Raw genomic sequence first — 15978 nt, 5'->3', positions numbered from 1 at the left:
ACTGTATGTAAACGTTAATTTCCCAGAGGAGTTCTGGCATAAATGGTACAGTGCTTGCAGTGCAAATATGCAGATTGAAAGAGTCTGGTGGTGGAAATGAAAAGAGTGGACGTTACTGGTCATTTCAGGGATTCAGCATTTCGAGATAGATCTAGGGTTTGGCTCAATACAAATGTTTAATGAATGCTGGCAAAATACCCAAGATGTAAATATATGAAATAATCTAAATTTGGAAGCAATCATGTTTAAGAACACTGCCAAATCCTTTTTCCACCTTCTATGTAATGTGCAAATTTTGAAATTGGTAAGAAAACATCCGTTTAATATATTACATTTATCAAATTTTCTGTCATTTTCTTGCTTTGCAAATTTATTCTTAATCTGTTGATTGAATAGTGATACTTTAAAAGTTTTAAAAACCAAGGTTTAAAAGACTGACTGAAATAACGTGCTAATATTGCATTTTTAAGAGGACTACAGGGTCTAGATTATATTCAAGACTCAAGATTCAAAGGTTTATTCGTCACATACTTCACGTACAAGTACACCAAGCAGTGAAATGATTTATGAAATCGTGAAACTGTACAACAACAAAGAAATCGAACACAGTAAACATAAATGAGAGTGAAATACAATAAGATACAATAAAATTTAAAAAAGTTAATAAATATCTGGGGAGTATGCAGAAGGTATAGCCTGATAAATATATATGCACAATGTGCAGTTACTATACAAATACAAGTACAAGTGTGCAAATAGTCTGAATGAGTAAAGTGTACAGTGTCTGAGGCAAAGTGGCAGTAGTGTTACAAATGTAATTGTCATGTTTAGAGTCCTTATGGCCTTAGGGAAGAAGTCTCATATCGATAGCTCTGTGTGTGTGTGTGTGTGTGTGTGTGTGTGTGTGTGTGTGTGTGTGTGTGTGTGTGTGTGTGTGTGTGTGTGTGTGTTTGTGTGTGTGTGTGTGCGTGTGTGATGTTTTAATACTAATGAGCCTCCGTATCTCCTTATAAACACTCTTATTGAGCAATATGGTCCAACTTATGTCAGGCATTTTGGAAAGCCAGGGAGTATTTTACAACTGTGTGCATCTTATTTCTACATTAAAGCTTTGCTGCTGTAGGACAGCAACACGGAATAAATAGGGTTACTACAATCATAATCCTTTACTGAGCAGAAATGAATTTAAGCTAGTGATAGTTCTATCTAAGATAGAGTTTGATCAGTGTTGTGTCAGGGGAAGGTTTAATCCCAGGGTGTCCTTGATGTCTTTGGTCATATATATATATATATATATATATATATATATATATACACTACCGTTCAAAAGTTTGGGATCACCCAAACAATTTTGTGTTTTCCATGAAAAGTCACACTTATTCACCACCATATGTTGTGAAATGAATAGAAAATAGAGTCAAGACATTGACAAGGTTAGAAATAATGATTTGTATTTGAAATAAGATTTTTTTTACATCAAACTTTGCTTTCGTCAAAGAATCCTCCATTTGCAGCAATTACAGCATTGCAGACCTTTGGCATTCTAGCTGTTAATTTGTTGAGGTAATCTGGAGAAATTGCACCCCACGCTTCCAGAAGCAGCTCCCACAAGTTGGATTGGTTGGATGGGCACTTCTTTGAGCAGATTGAGTTTCTGGAGCATCACATTTGTGGGGTCAATTAAACGCTCAAAATGGCCAGAAAAAGAGAACTTTCATCTGAAACTCGACAGTCTATTCTTGTTCTTAGAAATGAAGGCTATTCCATGCGAGAAATTGCTAAGAAATTGAAGATTTCCTACACCGGTGTGTACTACTCCCTTCAGAGGACAGCACAAACAGGCTCTAACAGGTACTATTTAATGAAGATGCCAGTTGGGGACCTGTGAGGCGTCCGTTTCTCAAACTAGAGACTCTAATGTACTTATCTTCTTGCTCAGTTGTGCAACGCGGCCTCCCACTTCTTTTTCTACTCTGGTTAGAGCCTGTTTGTGCTGTCCTCTGAAGGGAGTAGTACACACCGGTGTAGGAAATCTTCAATTTCTTAGCAATTTCTCGCATGGAATAGCCTTCATTTCTAAGAACAAGAATAGACTGTCGAGTTTCAGATGAAAGTTCTCTTTTTCTGGCCATTTTGAGCGTTTAATTGACCCCACAAATGTGATGCTCCAGAAACTCAATCTGCTCAAAGAAGTGCCCATCCAACCAATCCAACTTGTGGGAGCTGCTTCTGGAAGCGTGGGGTGCAATTTCTCCAGATTACCTCAACAAATTAACAGCTAGAATGCCAAAGGTCTGCAATGCTGTAATTGCTGCAAATGGAGGATTCTTTGACGAAAGCAAAGTTTGATGTAAAAAAAATCTTATTTCAAATACAAATCATTATTTCTAACCTTGTCAATGTCTTGACTCTATTTTCTATTCATTTCACAACATATGGTGGTGAATAAGTGTGACTTTTCATGGAAAACACAAAATTGTTTGGGTGATCCCAAACTTTTGAACGGTAGTGTATATATATATATATATATATATATATATAAACTCTGATGGTCTGGCTTCTACTTGTGTGCATTGTACAGTGAAGCATTGTATGTTCATGTTTCTTGGAAACTGCAGATACTGTAGTACTATTTATTGATTCATTTTGGTTGTTTGGGTTTTTTTTCCCTCTGCACTCAAAACGTAGATCTAATTTGCTCCCTTCGGTCCTGCAATGCACTTCATCAACAATTGAAATAATTTCATTTTTTTGAAAAAGAGGTGCACTCATGGTGCTAAGTGCTAGCTGGGGCCCCATTTATGAAGTGTTCTTAAGCACAAATTTGTTCTTACACAATCATAGAATATTTTAGCCCTCAGGTTTATCTTACAGACAGAAGCAAAGCCTGATGGTTATTGGTAACTCCTTCCCCCTGATCTCTATTGTCGACCTCCACTATCTAGCAATCACTGAGGCTTGCAAATACATCAATGTTAGCCAATTTGTGTATAAAGTCAGGGGTTACTTGGGCTTCATGCCCTCACTATGAGACAAACTTGAGGACTGAAATATTCCATCAGTGAGTAGGAACACATTTGTGCATAAGAAAATTTCATGATTCATTTTTGTCTGAAAGGAAATATGGAAGAACATGTTGAAGCTTGATGTAGGAGAGAGGATCAAAACAAGTGTAGGGATGTGGCATCTCTACACCAGCCTACCTCAACCAGCACATATACCTGAAAATAAGCTCAGAACAACCTTCAATTGACCAGTTACAGTGGGACTGCCAGAAAACTGTCCTGTTTTTTACCGCCCCAACAAACACACACACACACACACACACACACACACACACACACACACACACACACACACACACACACACACACACACACACACACACACACACACACATACACACACTCTGTTGATGGATGTAGTTGATCTAACTTGTTTTGATCTGATTTGGCTAAGGCTGTGAGTGTACATGTGATGTGTGTGTGTACATATCTCAGCCTTCCAGAGGTTGCTGGGGAAGAAGGATGTGTCCAAAGAGCTGGAGGAAGCCCATGCAGAGAGCCGAACTCAGAACAACCTGCAGACCGTCTCCGTGTCACAGCTGTTGAAAAACCCAGCCGTCCGGTGGCAGCTCATCACTGTTGTTGTCACCATGGCCTGCTACCAACTCTGTGGCCTCAACGCTGTAAGCTACCGCCCTTATTTATTTATTTCAGTGTTTGAATGAGGTTCCAGCATCTGCATACCTACTCCAATATGAGATATTCCAAAATGACCAATTCATAGTAGGCAACGCAGTACATAATCCAGCAATAAATGATTTCTATGAAGCAGTTCAACTGAAACTCAAATCATCCGATGCAAATCAAGTAAATAATAATAATAATGATAAATTAAACTTGTATAGCGTTTTTGTAATACTCAAAGTCGCTTTACAATAAACGGGGTGAGACAAGACGACAGATAAACATAACACAGACATACAGGGGTGGATGAGAAGAGGGGCTACAAGAGGGAGAAGCGGCAGCCACACACGACGCCAGCAGTACTCTCCCACTTAAACAGATACAAAAGGGAAAGAAAAACAAACATCATAAATCACATAAATCACAGATGAAATCTGAAGAGGTTAGTCCTGACCAATGACCTGAATGTGGGCAGCCCACAACAGTGTCCGATGCACTTGGGGAGGGAGTTGAGGGAGGGGGCAGGTCGAGCGCTCAGTCCCCAGCCTCCCCCAGACCAGGGGTGGACGAGAGGACCCGGGGGGACACGAGAAGGCAATGGAGAAAAGATGTGTCTTGAGACCGGATTGGAAGAGTGGGAGGGATTCTGAGTCTCTAATGATTTGGGGGAGTGAGTTCCAGAGTCTGGGAGCTGCCCTGGAGAAGGCTCGGTCACCAACGCCGCAGAGGTTGGACCTGGGGGTAGAGCGAAGTACACTGAAGAAGAGGCTTGTAAGAACTGATACAGTGTAGAGGTGTATTCTGAAGCTTGTTTGCGGCTTGTTGGCCAATAGGTATTTAGAGCATGTACTGTATAAGCGGTTTTGCTATACAAAACAGAGCTGCAACAAAAAAACTTGAGAGCAGAATGGGTATGGTGTGATAAATGGTATTAACATAATATTGTTGTACACAATTTTACTGTCTACATTAATAATAACAAGAATCTAATACCTAAAATTTCTCTCAAAATGAGATCTGAAATATTAGAGGGAATATTGTTTAAAATCTAGTTTTGCTTTGACATTAACATGGTAATTTTGTGTATATACGGAGATATCATGATTTATATCGATAGAATGTAAAATGCCACAATTATCAAGATAATAATATTTTACACATCACCATTCAGTTGCTCCTATTACAGGCAATAAAGGCACAGATGCAAATTCTTTTGCAAATCTAGCAAAGTGTATGCTGCCAAAACTAAAATTACCATTCACACCCAATTCCTGAATCCAGCTAACATGGTAGTGAGAAGATAATTTATTGTTAAGAGCTGTGCTGTCTCAGAAATTCAATTTTTAAATCTAAATATTCACACGAGGTTCAGATAAGGGAAAATCAAGTTTCTCATAATGAAAAACCATAACTGTGCCTCTTTTTTGGGGGGGGGGTTCAGTGTGTTTTCATGAATGGTATTCCAATGATTATTTTTTTCTCTGACTTCATGACTCAGGAATGGAATTAACAAACCTCAGTACCTGAACCAATAACCTAGGAATGGTGGCCCAGTTGTTAGCGCTGTCGCCTCACAACAAGAAGTTTCTGGGTTTGAACCCTGGGGTTGTCCAACCTTGGGGGTCACCCAAGGTCATCCTCTGTGTAGAGTTTGCATGTTCTCCCCGTGTGTGCGGTGGGTTTTCTCCGGGTGCTCCGGTTCCCTCCACCATCAAAAAGAAACATGCATGTTAGGGTTAATACTCCTGTCAGTGCCCCTGACCAAGGTCATGGGAAAAGAACTGGAGTTGGTCCCTGGGTGTAGTATGAAGGCGGCAGCCCACTGCTCCTAGCTACACAGATCACAGCTAGGATGGGTTAATTTGCAGTAACTGAATTTCCCTAAGGGGATTAATAAAGGAAACGTAATCTTAACATTCTTTACAGGCTACCTTTCACTACACCATAGCCATCAAATCTGCCAAACAACCCAAAAAATTTGATGGCCTCAAGAACAAATAGGTGCCGCTTCACAGCTTATTGTATTGCTGGTTGTCAGAGGGAGAATGACAAGACGTGCTTTGCTTATGTTTAGCAAACTGCTGACCACAAGTTTACAGCTAGTCAATAATGCAAATGACAACTGCAGTTCTTTGACTTAAAGGTACAATGTGTGATCGATGCATACGGCGGCTATTCGCTCCTCTTCTGCCGTTGTTTTGGTCAGACTTTGTAAATGTTATTCACTTTATTACTTGTGAAACCAGCCAATGCTGCATCTTTTTCAATCCCTTCTTGGGCCCTCAGTTCACCACTTTGACCTGATGGCGAGACGTGTCGTGTTTCTTGTTGTCAGTGGAGTGCTTGTGTTGTGACAGTACTCCACACAGCCATGGTGGTGCATGTCCATTATTAATCTACCTTTAACATTCAAAGTTCATGATCTGTGGGGTAGCCTCTATTTCCTGACCAGAAATACATTGAGGGGGGGAAATATGCCAGGGGACAGAGGGAATATGGACAGAACAATAAAATATCAGTTATAGATTCCAATGTACCATTTTTATTTATTCATCTTTACCAGTAAACATGAATCGATGTGATAAATATGTAATAATGTGCTTTTTATACTATGAAAAAAATACTGAAAGGTCTTAAGGTCAGCTAAATTCTTTAAATTAAAATATTTGTGAAATCTTAATCAAATGGATATATTTTAATAGAGATTGACTGTGATTTTTCCAAGACATTCACATATGATTTGTGGTTTTCTCTTAGATCTGGTATTACACCAGTGGGATTCTGCGGGATGCAGGCTTTACCGACAATATTATCCCCTACATTACCCTAAGCACAGGCGCCATAGAGACAATGGCTGCCATCGTCTCAGTGAGTATTGCACTGCTACTTTTCTATAAACCAAATATGGTTCTAAGGTGTCATACTGTAATAAAAACAATGGGGTGTCGAGGTGGCGTGCCTACCAACACAGGGATCGCCAGTTCGAATCCCTGTGTTACCTCTGGCTTGGTCAGGCGTCCCTGTAGACACAATTGGCCGTGTCTGCGGGTGGGAAGCTGGATGTGGGTATGTGTCCTGGTCACTGCTCTAGCGCCTCCTCTGGTCGGTCGGGGTGTCTGTTCAGGGGGGAGGGGGAACTGAGGGGAATAGCGTGAGCCTCCCACGCGCTACGTCCCCCTGGCGAAACTCTTCACTGTCAAGTGAAAAGAGGGAGCTGGCAGAGGAGGCATGTGGTAGTCTGCAGCACCCCCCCCACCCCCCGTGCCAGATCGGCAGAGGGGATGGAGCAGCGACCAGGATGGCTCGGAAGAGTGGGGTAATTGGTGGACAGGTACTATTGGGGGAGAAAAAGGTGGTGGTGGTGGGGGGGGGGTGAATAAATACAAAGAATGACAATTGACACTTCTTTTTATTCAAGAATGACACTTGAGAATGTTTTGCTGGAGCCAAAACATTCTCTCGCTCCATTTTGTTGAGTGTACCTGTCCAAAATTCATATTTAGTATGTTCTGACAACACCAGCTGATGATATGAAAAATAACAATGTCATTTTGTAAGCCGTCATTTGTGAAGAATATCTTGCACATGATCAAAGTGTAGCGAGAGTTTGCTGTCCACAAATGAATTGCCTATGTCTTTGTGAACAATTAGCCTTTATTGTCCTTTATTTTCACAAATTAAAAGGCCTCTCTTTCACTCTCCTTTTTTCTGAACCTTCTTTGTGCATTACCACAACAATCAGCAATTTGTATGCCATTGCAATTGTGTTCTTTTTTTATTAGGCATCCCTTCTTTCACCATGATAGAATAACAGCTCTAGATAAAGGGAGATTGTATTTCTTTTTTATCCAAGATATAGTGTTGTCAAACTCTCATAAGAAATCCAGGATTTTACACTGACTTTCCCTGAAAAGAAAAATTAATGAAACCAAAATGGGAGAAATATTTTTTGAGGGTTTGCATATCTTAGATCATTTATATTTCCAATGTGAATTGCTTAATTTTCATGACAATAACTATAGGTAGTAGATATGTTTTATTTAAATATATTGTATTTAAATATATAGTAATTATATGTTCTTTACACCATATGGTTTGTGTACTTTGCACACATTATTGTGTCCCCATATGACATCATTCTAATCTGTATTAGCTGCTGTTGATACATTTTGGGTGAACATCTGTGTTAGCCTTCATGACAGCATTACAATTACTTGATAGTCAGACTGCAGGCAGTGGATCCGTGAAGTAGGAAAGACTTTTTGTGTGCATACTGTGGCAGTACTGTGGCAATGCTTTGGATGTGATATGAGTCTGTGATGGTCTGTGCTCTCCTGTTTGCCGTTGTATGTTGGGGCAGCAGGTTGAGGGTAGCGGATGCAAACAGGCTCAATAAACTGATCCGCAAGGTCGGTGACATTGTGGGGGTGGAGCTGGACTCTCTGGCAGCGGTTTCTGAGAGGAGGATGCTGGTGAAGTTATATGTGCCATCATGCAATGTCTCCCACCCACTCCATGACGTGCTGGTCGGGCACAGGAATGTTTTTAGTGATAGACTCATTCTGCCAAAATGCACTACAGAGCGCCACAGGAGGTCATTCCTGCCTGTGGCCATCAAACTTTACAACTCTTCCCTCAAAGTGTCAGACAATCTGGGTCAGTAGTCATTAGACTGGCCCTTTGACTTATTTTACCCTGTTGGGTGTTTGTTTGTGCTGTTTGTTTCATGCTGCAGTAATACAGTATAGATAGGGTGTTCTATGCTGGAGCATGGTGCACATATGTTTACATATTTAATTCTTATTTCTATTACTTATTTGATCTTCTATTTCTTTCTATTTTTTCTTTCTATTTCTTTCTATTTTCTTGTTATCTTGTATCTTATTAGTTTTTCTTTACTAGAGCGTGAGTGTCTGTAATAGGACCCAATTTCCCTTCGGGGATGAATTAAGTATTCTGATTCTGATTCTGATTATTACCATCATATGATGTGCTTATATGTCATTTCTACATTTGTAACACTACAATGAAGAAGCACAATCAAGCGAGGGACATTTTTGTAAACCGAAGCACGCATCAAAACCTTTTGTAATCAAAAAGGTTTGAATATGCACCTGTGTGAAGCTTTGAACAGTTGTAAATCAGCAGCAAACAGCATGCCATAGTCATTAAGTATCATGTATATAGCTAAATCCAGTTTATCGCAACCTCACACCTTCTGTGCTGTCAAGTCTGTTCAACAGGCATAAGATAAAATTAGGCAATGAAAAAATATATTCTGTTAATAAGTGATTAAGATAGTGGATGGATAGATATGCAGAACTATTGAACCGGCGTTATCTATAAATGTAATTAAAACTATGATGATTTGATTGAAGAAAGCAATTTAAGAACACATTGTGCACGGTCATATTTTCATTGAGTTGAACTGTACTTTTAATTTTATCAACATTTATTCTGTTGAACAACTTGAGGTCAGTGGGGTTCATCTAAGCCTGTACCCAGCCATACATAACATTTTGTCTTTGCAGTAAACATTGGTACCAGCATTTATGTATCAACTGTGATTTGGCAGTTGCCTGTCACTCTCTCATTTGAACTCTGTAGTGAATGGAAATCTATGAAACTCACTACATATTTGTGAAAAGGGTTGTTGCGGACAGGGATTGAGCCATAGTCTGAGGCTGAGAGAGCCAGGAGTAGCCCAGCTGGTCAACAAGGTGCACCTGTGCCCTCCTTGAAATATTCTCTCCTTTTACAATGTGTGTGGTGTATATGTGGTTTCAGCAGTCATGCAGAGAGGAGTGGCAGTGTGACAAGGGGCAGTTGGTGTGGCTGTGGGAGGGGAGTGTTGCTTTGATGAATAAAAAAATCAAAGTATTTGATGATCGACCGTTTGTCTTATACATGAAGTGATTTTTAATTTTGGAATTGGACTCTGTATCAGTAGGGTTCAGGTTGTTTTGGCAATTTTTTGCTATCATATAAAACCCACTGGCAAGGACTGCTGTGAATTGAAGATACTGTGGTGAGCCAGCATGGAAGAAGAAGTCGAGAGGCAGAGATCTCTTTTTAATGGCAACTCCTGTGTCCCATACACCGCACGACCCCGGGAGTGCTCTTTTATTTACTCACCAAAATGGCTGCTGAACAATGGTTCCCCCCCCCTGAGGTCACTATTAGAAACATTAGTCTTTGTCACGGTCCTGCAGTCAGTCAGTCAGTAAAATGGTTGTCTACTTAGTCCGAGTCGAACTCCCAAACAAACAGCACAACAATAACCACAACGTGAACACAACATCACTAAAACACAATTTTAACATGAATGTTAACAGTCCCATCAGCCCTTGTGCTCCCCCAGTGCAGAACCGCTGACAGTCAGAGCGACCGCCTCCCGCTGTCACTACACAGCTCCCATCTGAGGGGTCAGCCGTCCTCGATGACCCCATCACCCAATACATAGTTCCTCAAATGTCCAAGGTGCCATCTCTGGTGAACAGGCCACCTGGGGCTCACAGGAAGCACAACTGGGGGAGAGGCACACTGATTGGCGCATGGGGTGCTACTGTCACCCCTGGCCCCTACAACAGGCAGAGCAAAGGGGCAGTATGGGGAGAGTGTCCTGGTGCAGCACCATTATGTTTCCCCGGCTGGGCATGTGCACCCGGTACACCACCTCAGACAGCCAGTCCATGACTTCACCGGGCCCCTGCCAGTGGATGCGAAGCTTGGGGGAAATCCCCTTCTTGCGACCGGGACAATACACCCATACCTTGCACGAAGGCCTGCACAAGGCACTGTGTGTCCGTAGGCCCTTTTCTGCCGCACTCCGTAGCCGGCCCGGGCCCAGTGGGTCCAGGGGTCGCAGCAGTACACGTACAGCACCACGTTGATCAACAGCCAGGCCAATAAAACCGACGCCTGAGGCGGTGGAGGGTCTTGGCATTCCTGTAATGCCCCGCCCCCACCGAGCCATGGACCATCTGGAGAAACTGGGGACAGAGTACACGGGGAACCAATAGCTGCAGGAGGTCATTCCCTCATCCGGGAGCTTGCCACTTCTGGTACGTTAACCCGTCATGGAGCTCAAAGCTGCCCCATCGAGAGTGGTAGACCTTTACCTTTGGCCCCAGCACTGACACCTCTGTCCACTCGGAGTGCTGCCCCATCTCCAGCCAGTACCTCACCAGTGCCAGGGTCATGTCTGCCTGCTACTGCTGCCTCAGTTGCCGCGTGGTTAATGGGAACCATCTCTCCATTGCTGGCGGTCTGGACGGCCGCCACTGTCAGCGTCATCTGGCCCCGTTCCTCTTGCCGCTAGCAGTAGCGGCACTCCAATGTCACACCAGGGCTCTGTGTCTGCTGAGCAGCGGCTGCTTGACAACTGGCTTGCTAGTCCCTGAGCCCGCTTCTCCTCCGGCTGGACCGGCACACCACAATCTTCGTGCTGAAGGTGATGGTTGCCTCTGACACGTTAACACAGGCTCCCCAGTGGGTCAGCAGTTCCAGGCCGATGATGCACGGGTTTGGGATATTGGTGAGCCAGAACTCATGCACCAACTTCTGGTCTCCAGCCTGGGTTCGCAGCAATTTCATCCCTCTCATTCCAGCCCTTTTTCCTGTCACTGTCACCAGCTGGTTGTTGGTTGGTGACCTTGCCACCGAGAGTGGGCAGGTGGTTCCCGGGAGAATGCCAGGTCACAGCAGGGAAATGGTAGACCCGGTGTCTACCAGGGCCCGGCAGAATCAACCGTCAAGTTGACAGTCCAAATACAGTCCATTGCTGTGACCTAGGCAGCCGACCAGTGTGCACTGGCCTGGAAGGGGGGCTAGAGACTGGGGTGGTGGTCCCTTCACTAGGCCACTCCGCCGTCATTTCCCCGCTGGCTGGGTGACTGTGGCTTTCGGTGCTGGCTCTGGGCAGTCACGGGCTATGTGACCTGGCTTGTCACACTGGTAACAGCAGTCAGTTGGCCATGGTGAATGTCGCCTGGATGTTGGAGGCCATCGCTGAGACAGCTGTGGTGGAAGCCAAACTTGATAGACCTCTTCTACCTCTTTGTTTTCATTGTAGTCAGCCAACCTGACTGACATGTGGTCAGAGAGTGGGGGCCTTCTGCTGGATAAACCGTGTGGAGAGTACCGCCTCGGCCCATTCAGCTTCACAGAGAGCCTTGCTGAGGGATTTGGGCATGGCGAGGCGGACATGCTGGTGCAACCTCTCCGGCATGAGCCCCTGCAGGAAAGCGTGAAGAGCCAGCTACTCTTAGGTGACTGCGTTGAACTGCAGGTAACCATGTTGGGCGTGCAGCTGCACATCTGCGGTAAAGGTACCCAGGCTTTCTCCCTCTTGGTGGCAGCAGTTAGTTAGCTGCTCCGTGCTCTGGTCAGTGAAGGGTCGTTGCCTGAATCGCCTTTCCAGCACCATGGTCAGGGCCTGGAGATCCCACTGCTCTGCTGGGGCTAGGTCGAATAGCACTTGCAAAGCCTTTCCCTTTAACGCCAGGGCCAGGCGGATGGCAGATTCTTCATTACTCCATCCGCTGTGCCATGCCGCTAATTGGACTTGCGACAGGTACGGCTCTAGCTGTGTCATCCCGTTGTGCTTGGACAACTTGGCTGGTGTTCTATGCGCAGCATCCCTTCCGGTCGCTAGGGGGTGGTCAGTGGCAGCGGGCAGCAGGTGTTTCCCTGTATTGGCCCTCCTGGCCTCTAGGGGGCGGTGAGGCCATGGTGCACTGGAGCCATGGGCTGGAAAACTTCCATCTCTGGTGGGCTCTGTCTTTGACCACACCAGGTTTTCCAAGCGCCAACAGGTCTGCTCAATGTCCTGTTCCAGTCTCTGGATCACCCTCTCCATTCTTCAGCAAAATCCCACTTCTGACACCAATGTGGCGAGCTGGCTTGAAAGAAGGAGGTAAGAGGAAGAGAGCTTGTTTTAATGGCAGCTCCCGTGTCCCATACACCACACGACCCCGGGGGTGCTCTTTTATTTGTACACCAAACAGAACTAACAACACAATGATTTCCTCCCCGAGTTCACAACCAGCAAAATTAGTCTGAGTCACGGTCCTACAGTCAGTCAGTCAGTCAGTAAACGGTCTTCTATTTAGTCTAAGTCAAACTGCCAAACAAACAACACAACAATAACCACAACATGAACACAACATCACTAAAACACAATTTTAACATGAATGCTAACAGTCCCATCAGCCCTTGTGCTCCTCCAGCGCAGAACCACCAACAGTCAGAGTGACCGCCTCTCCCGGGCGCTATAAAATTCTTCCACATCTGTATAGAGATATGTTGAGTGTTCAATAGACTCCACTGTAAGACCTTGTGTGTCAGTGTTGGATACCAAAACCTTTTTAACCCGCTAGCAACAGTTTTTCTCCTATGATAGTTTGGAATAATATATGACTATCAATGACATACAGGTTAGGTAGTTCTTAGGTTTAGGGCTAACATTTAGCAGTGTCAGCCCTGTGATGGCCTGGCGGCCTGTCCAGGGTGTCTCCCCACCTGCCGCCCAATGACTGCAGGGATAGGCTCCAGCATCTCGGCGACCCTGAGAGCAGGATTAGCGGTTTGGATAGTGAATTAATGAATGAATGAATTTAGCAGTGGTTAAGTTTTGGGTTAAGGTTAGTTGGTGGTTAAGATTAGGGTTAGGGTTAGGTACATTGGCAAATGTTGCTACTTCAATGTCCAGGATGTTGTGGGATGAGAATGGGGTCTTCTTTAGTGTATCTTTGCTCCAGAATTCCTTAACGTTGACATTTACATGTGCAACCATTTGATCCCCACAGATTCACTGTGTATGAAAATGCTAACTTTAAAACCCTCACATTCATGATGCTGTAGCGTAAGCAAAAATTGACCATTTGAATGAAAAAAGTAACTCTTCTCAAGGGAACCATAGCTCTAGATTAAGGACAATTTGTGGGACTCTCTTGGTTAGAGTCAGCATGCAGTAGTCAGTGGTGTAGTCGAGTCACTAAACCTCGAGTCCGAGTCGAGTCTCAAGTCCCCAGTGTTCGAGTCCGAGTTGAACTCGCAAGCATGTGCACACACACCAGTGTTGTAGTCGAGTCGAGTTTCGAGTCCCCAGTGTTCGAGTCCGAGTTGCACTTGCAAGCATGTGCACACACACCAGTGTTGTAGTCAAGTCACTAAACCTCGAGTCTGAGTTGAGTCTCGAGTCCCCAGCGTTCGAGTCCGAGTCGTCAGTGCTCAGGTCCAAGTCAAGTCATGAGTCCGAGTCCTGGACTCAAGTACTACAACACTGGCAGTAGTTCAGAAACACCATGTTCACAGCTATTCTACTGCTGTGGAATAGCTGTGAACATGGTTTCTCATCTTACTCATATATTTCCTCAGCAGTGGAATAGCAATACAAATCGACTCCTGTATTTTCACAATGTGTGTCTGGTGTGTGTCTGTGTGGGAGTCTATAAACGGCCAAACTAAAGCACTTGGGGCCTTGAATCTTTTTGGAGGTTATTGGGGATGATCAGGGGCACCTATAAAAAATAGCGGAACCTTAAAATTATGCATAATATGCGGAATATGCATAAAATATGTGGAATCCCTTGATAATCCTGAGCAGTTCAACAAGATGGCGGGCTCTGGCTACGTCACGCCTCGGCTCTTTCCGCCGTTCGCACAAACCTCGCGTTCTTAACGGGTTGCTGGATGGCGGTCGGAGACAGCGAGCAGCGTTGGAAACAGAAAGCGTCCGTGAAATAAGCCAAACGTCAGAGTCGCATTTGCATGGGTCGAGCACGGGCGTATATGGCGGCTGTCACGTGAAGTGAACTCGATAAAGTTTTCTGTTTTTGAATGTAAATCAGCGCGTGCGGGCGGTTCGGGTTTTGGCGGGTCTGACGAACAATAAAGTTGGCCGCTGTTGCGCGCGTGGAAGTGTCCGAGTGTCTTATCTGATGAATCAGATTTAAAGGCCCAAACATACTCGGGCGGAACGTACGCGGAGCGGACTCCACGAGGAATGTCCGCGGTCATTTGGGCTTCCATAGTCGAGCGCACTTCCGCGTTGTAGTTTCCTGTAAAACTGTCCGTGAAACACTACATTACCCACAATGCTTGCGTGTTGTTTACACTCTTCTGTCATGGCGTCCGACACTGACGACGAGGAAGAGATGCTCTTGCCTGCTGGCTCTACATGAAAATAAACTGAAGAGACGGTGGTATGTATCCTCTCTGTGACGTGTCGCACAGGTGCGGGTACTTTTGCACCTTCTACTCATATATTTTCGGAATGTGTGTGTGTGCGTGGTGTTAGTGTAGATAGCGGGACCGAAAACTAAAGCATTTGTGATCCTAATACTTTTTGGAGGTGGTACGTCTTGTCTCAGAGAGTAAGGTAAAAATCCCAGAAAATTAAAATTATGCATAATTATGCATAAATATGCAAAATATGCAATTTTCTAAAAATGGCTAAAAACCACTTCTCGGCATTTCGGATGATTCTGAGCATTTGGGGGGAGGGAGTTGGAGTGGGGGGGGGGTTAGGGGCAGGGGGAAGGCGGTTAGCTGGCAGGATGAAGAGGAGGGAGATTTAGACGGGTGGATAGCTAATAAACGTCATGATCACCGCAACTTGGTTGCGGGTCACTTACTAGTTGTCAATAAAGTCACACACACAAGGATTACATTTCTCGCAGTATGAACCAGTGGGAGCCTTTTCAGCCTGTCATGTATAGGAGGTGGGATATACTGTAGTGTAACTTTCATCTCATCTTACTCATATATTTGCTCAGCAGTGGAATAGCTGTGAACAGCAACATACTTGGTAGTAGTGCTACACCACTCCCATTTTTTTAAATAAATTTATTTCTGATTATTCCCTTTTTCTCCCAATGTAGTGGCCAATCGATCCCTATTTTAGTTCAACCCCCACCCTCATACTGCATGCGTTCGCCAACTGCATCTCTCCGGCCGGCAGTCTCGAAGGAGACGCCTCGCCACTTTCGTGACAAGGCGAATCCAGGCCGAACCACTGCTTTCTCCGACACACACAGAGATGCATTCATGTGACGAACACATGAAGGCCATAGTCGGATCTGACGAGACCAAGGCCCGAACCCCGGTCCCCAGTGGGCAACTGCATCGACACAAAGCCGATGCTTAGATCACTACACCACCGCGGACCCTCCACCACTCACTGTTTGTGCTGTCTTCAGCACAGATCCTTTCAGCTGAAACGAATCAATAGTTTGCCTTATACCATTTAAATCCTATTTATTCTGGCTGTAGGCATACTTACAGG

The 15978-nt window shown here is 44.5% G+C and overlaps 1 protein-coding gene across 1 annotated transcript in view; it reads left to right on the top strand.

The window, feature by feature from the left end:
• The window catches only part of slc2a9l2 (solute carrier family 2 member 9, like 2), a 204799-nt gene that overhangs the window by 102143 nt on the left and 86678 nt on the right, over positions 1–15978 (top strand). The window contains exons 8-9 of the mRNA XM_056274147.1: positions 3501–3688; positions 6447–6557. Of these exons, the coding sequence (XP_056130122.1) occupies positions 3501–3688; positions 6447–6557 (299 nt within the window). The remainder of the gene's footprint in view (positions 1–3500; positions 3689–6446; positions 6558–15978) is intronic.

Source organism: Lampris incognitus, chromosome 2 (assembly GCF_029633865.1).
Source record: "Lampris incognitus isolate fLamInc1 chromosome 2, fLamInc1.hap2, whole genome shotgun sequence".
Taxonomy (NCBI): Eukaryota; Metazoa; Chordata; class Actinopteri; order Lampriformes; family Lampridae; genus Lampris; species Lampris incognitus.
Note: the sequence above shows the minus strand (reverse complement) of the source record. Positions and strands in the feature narration are given on the sequence as shown.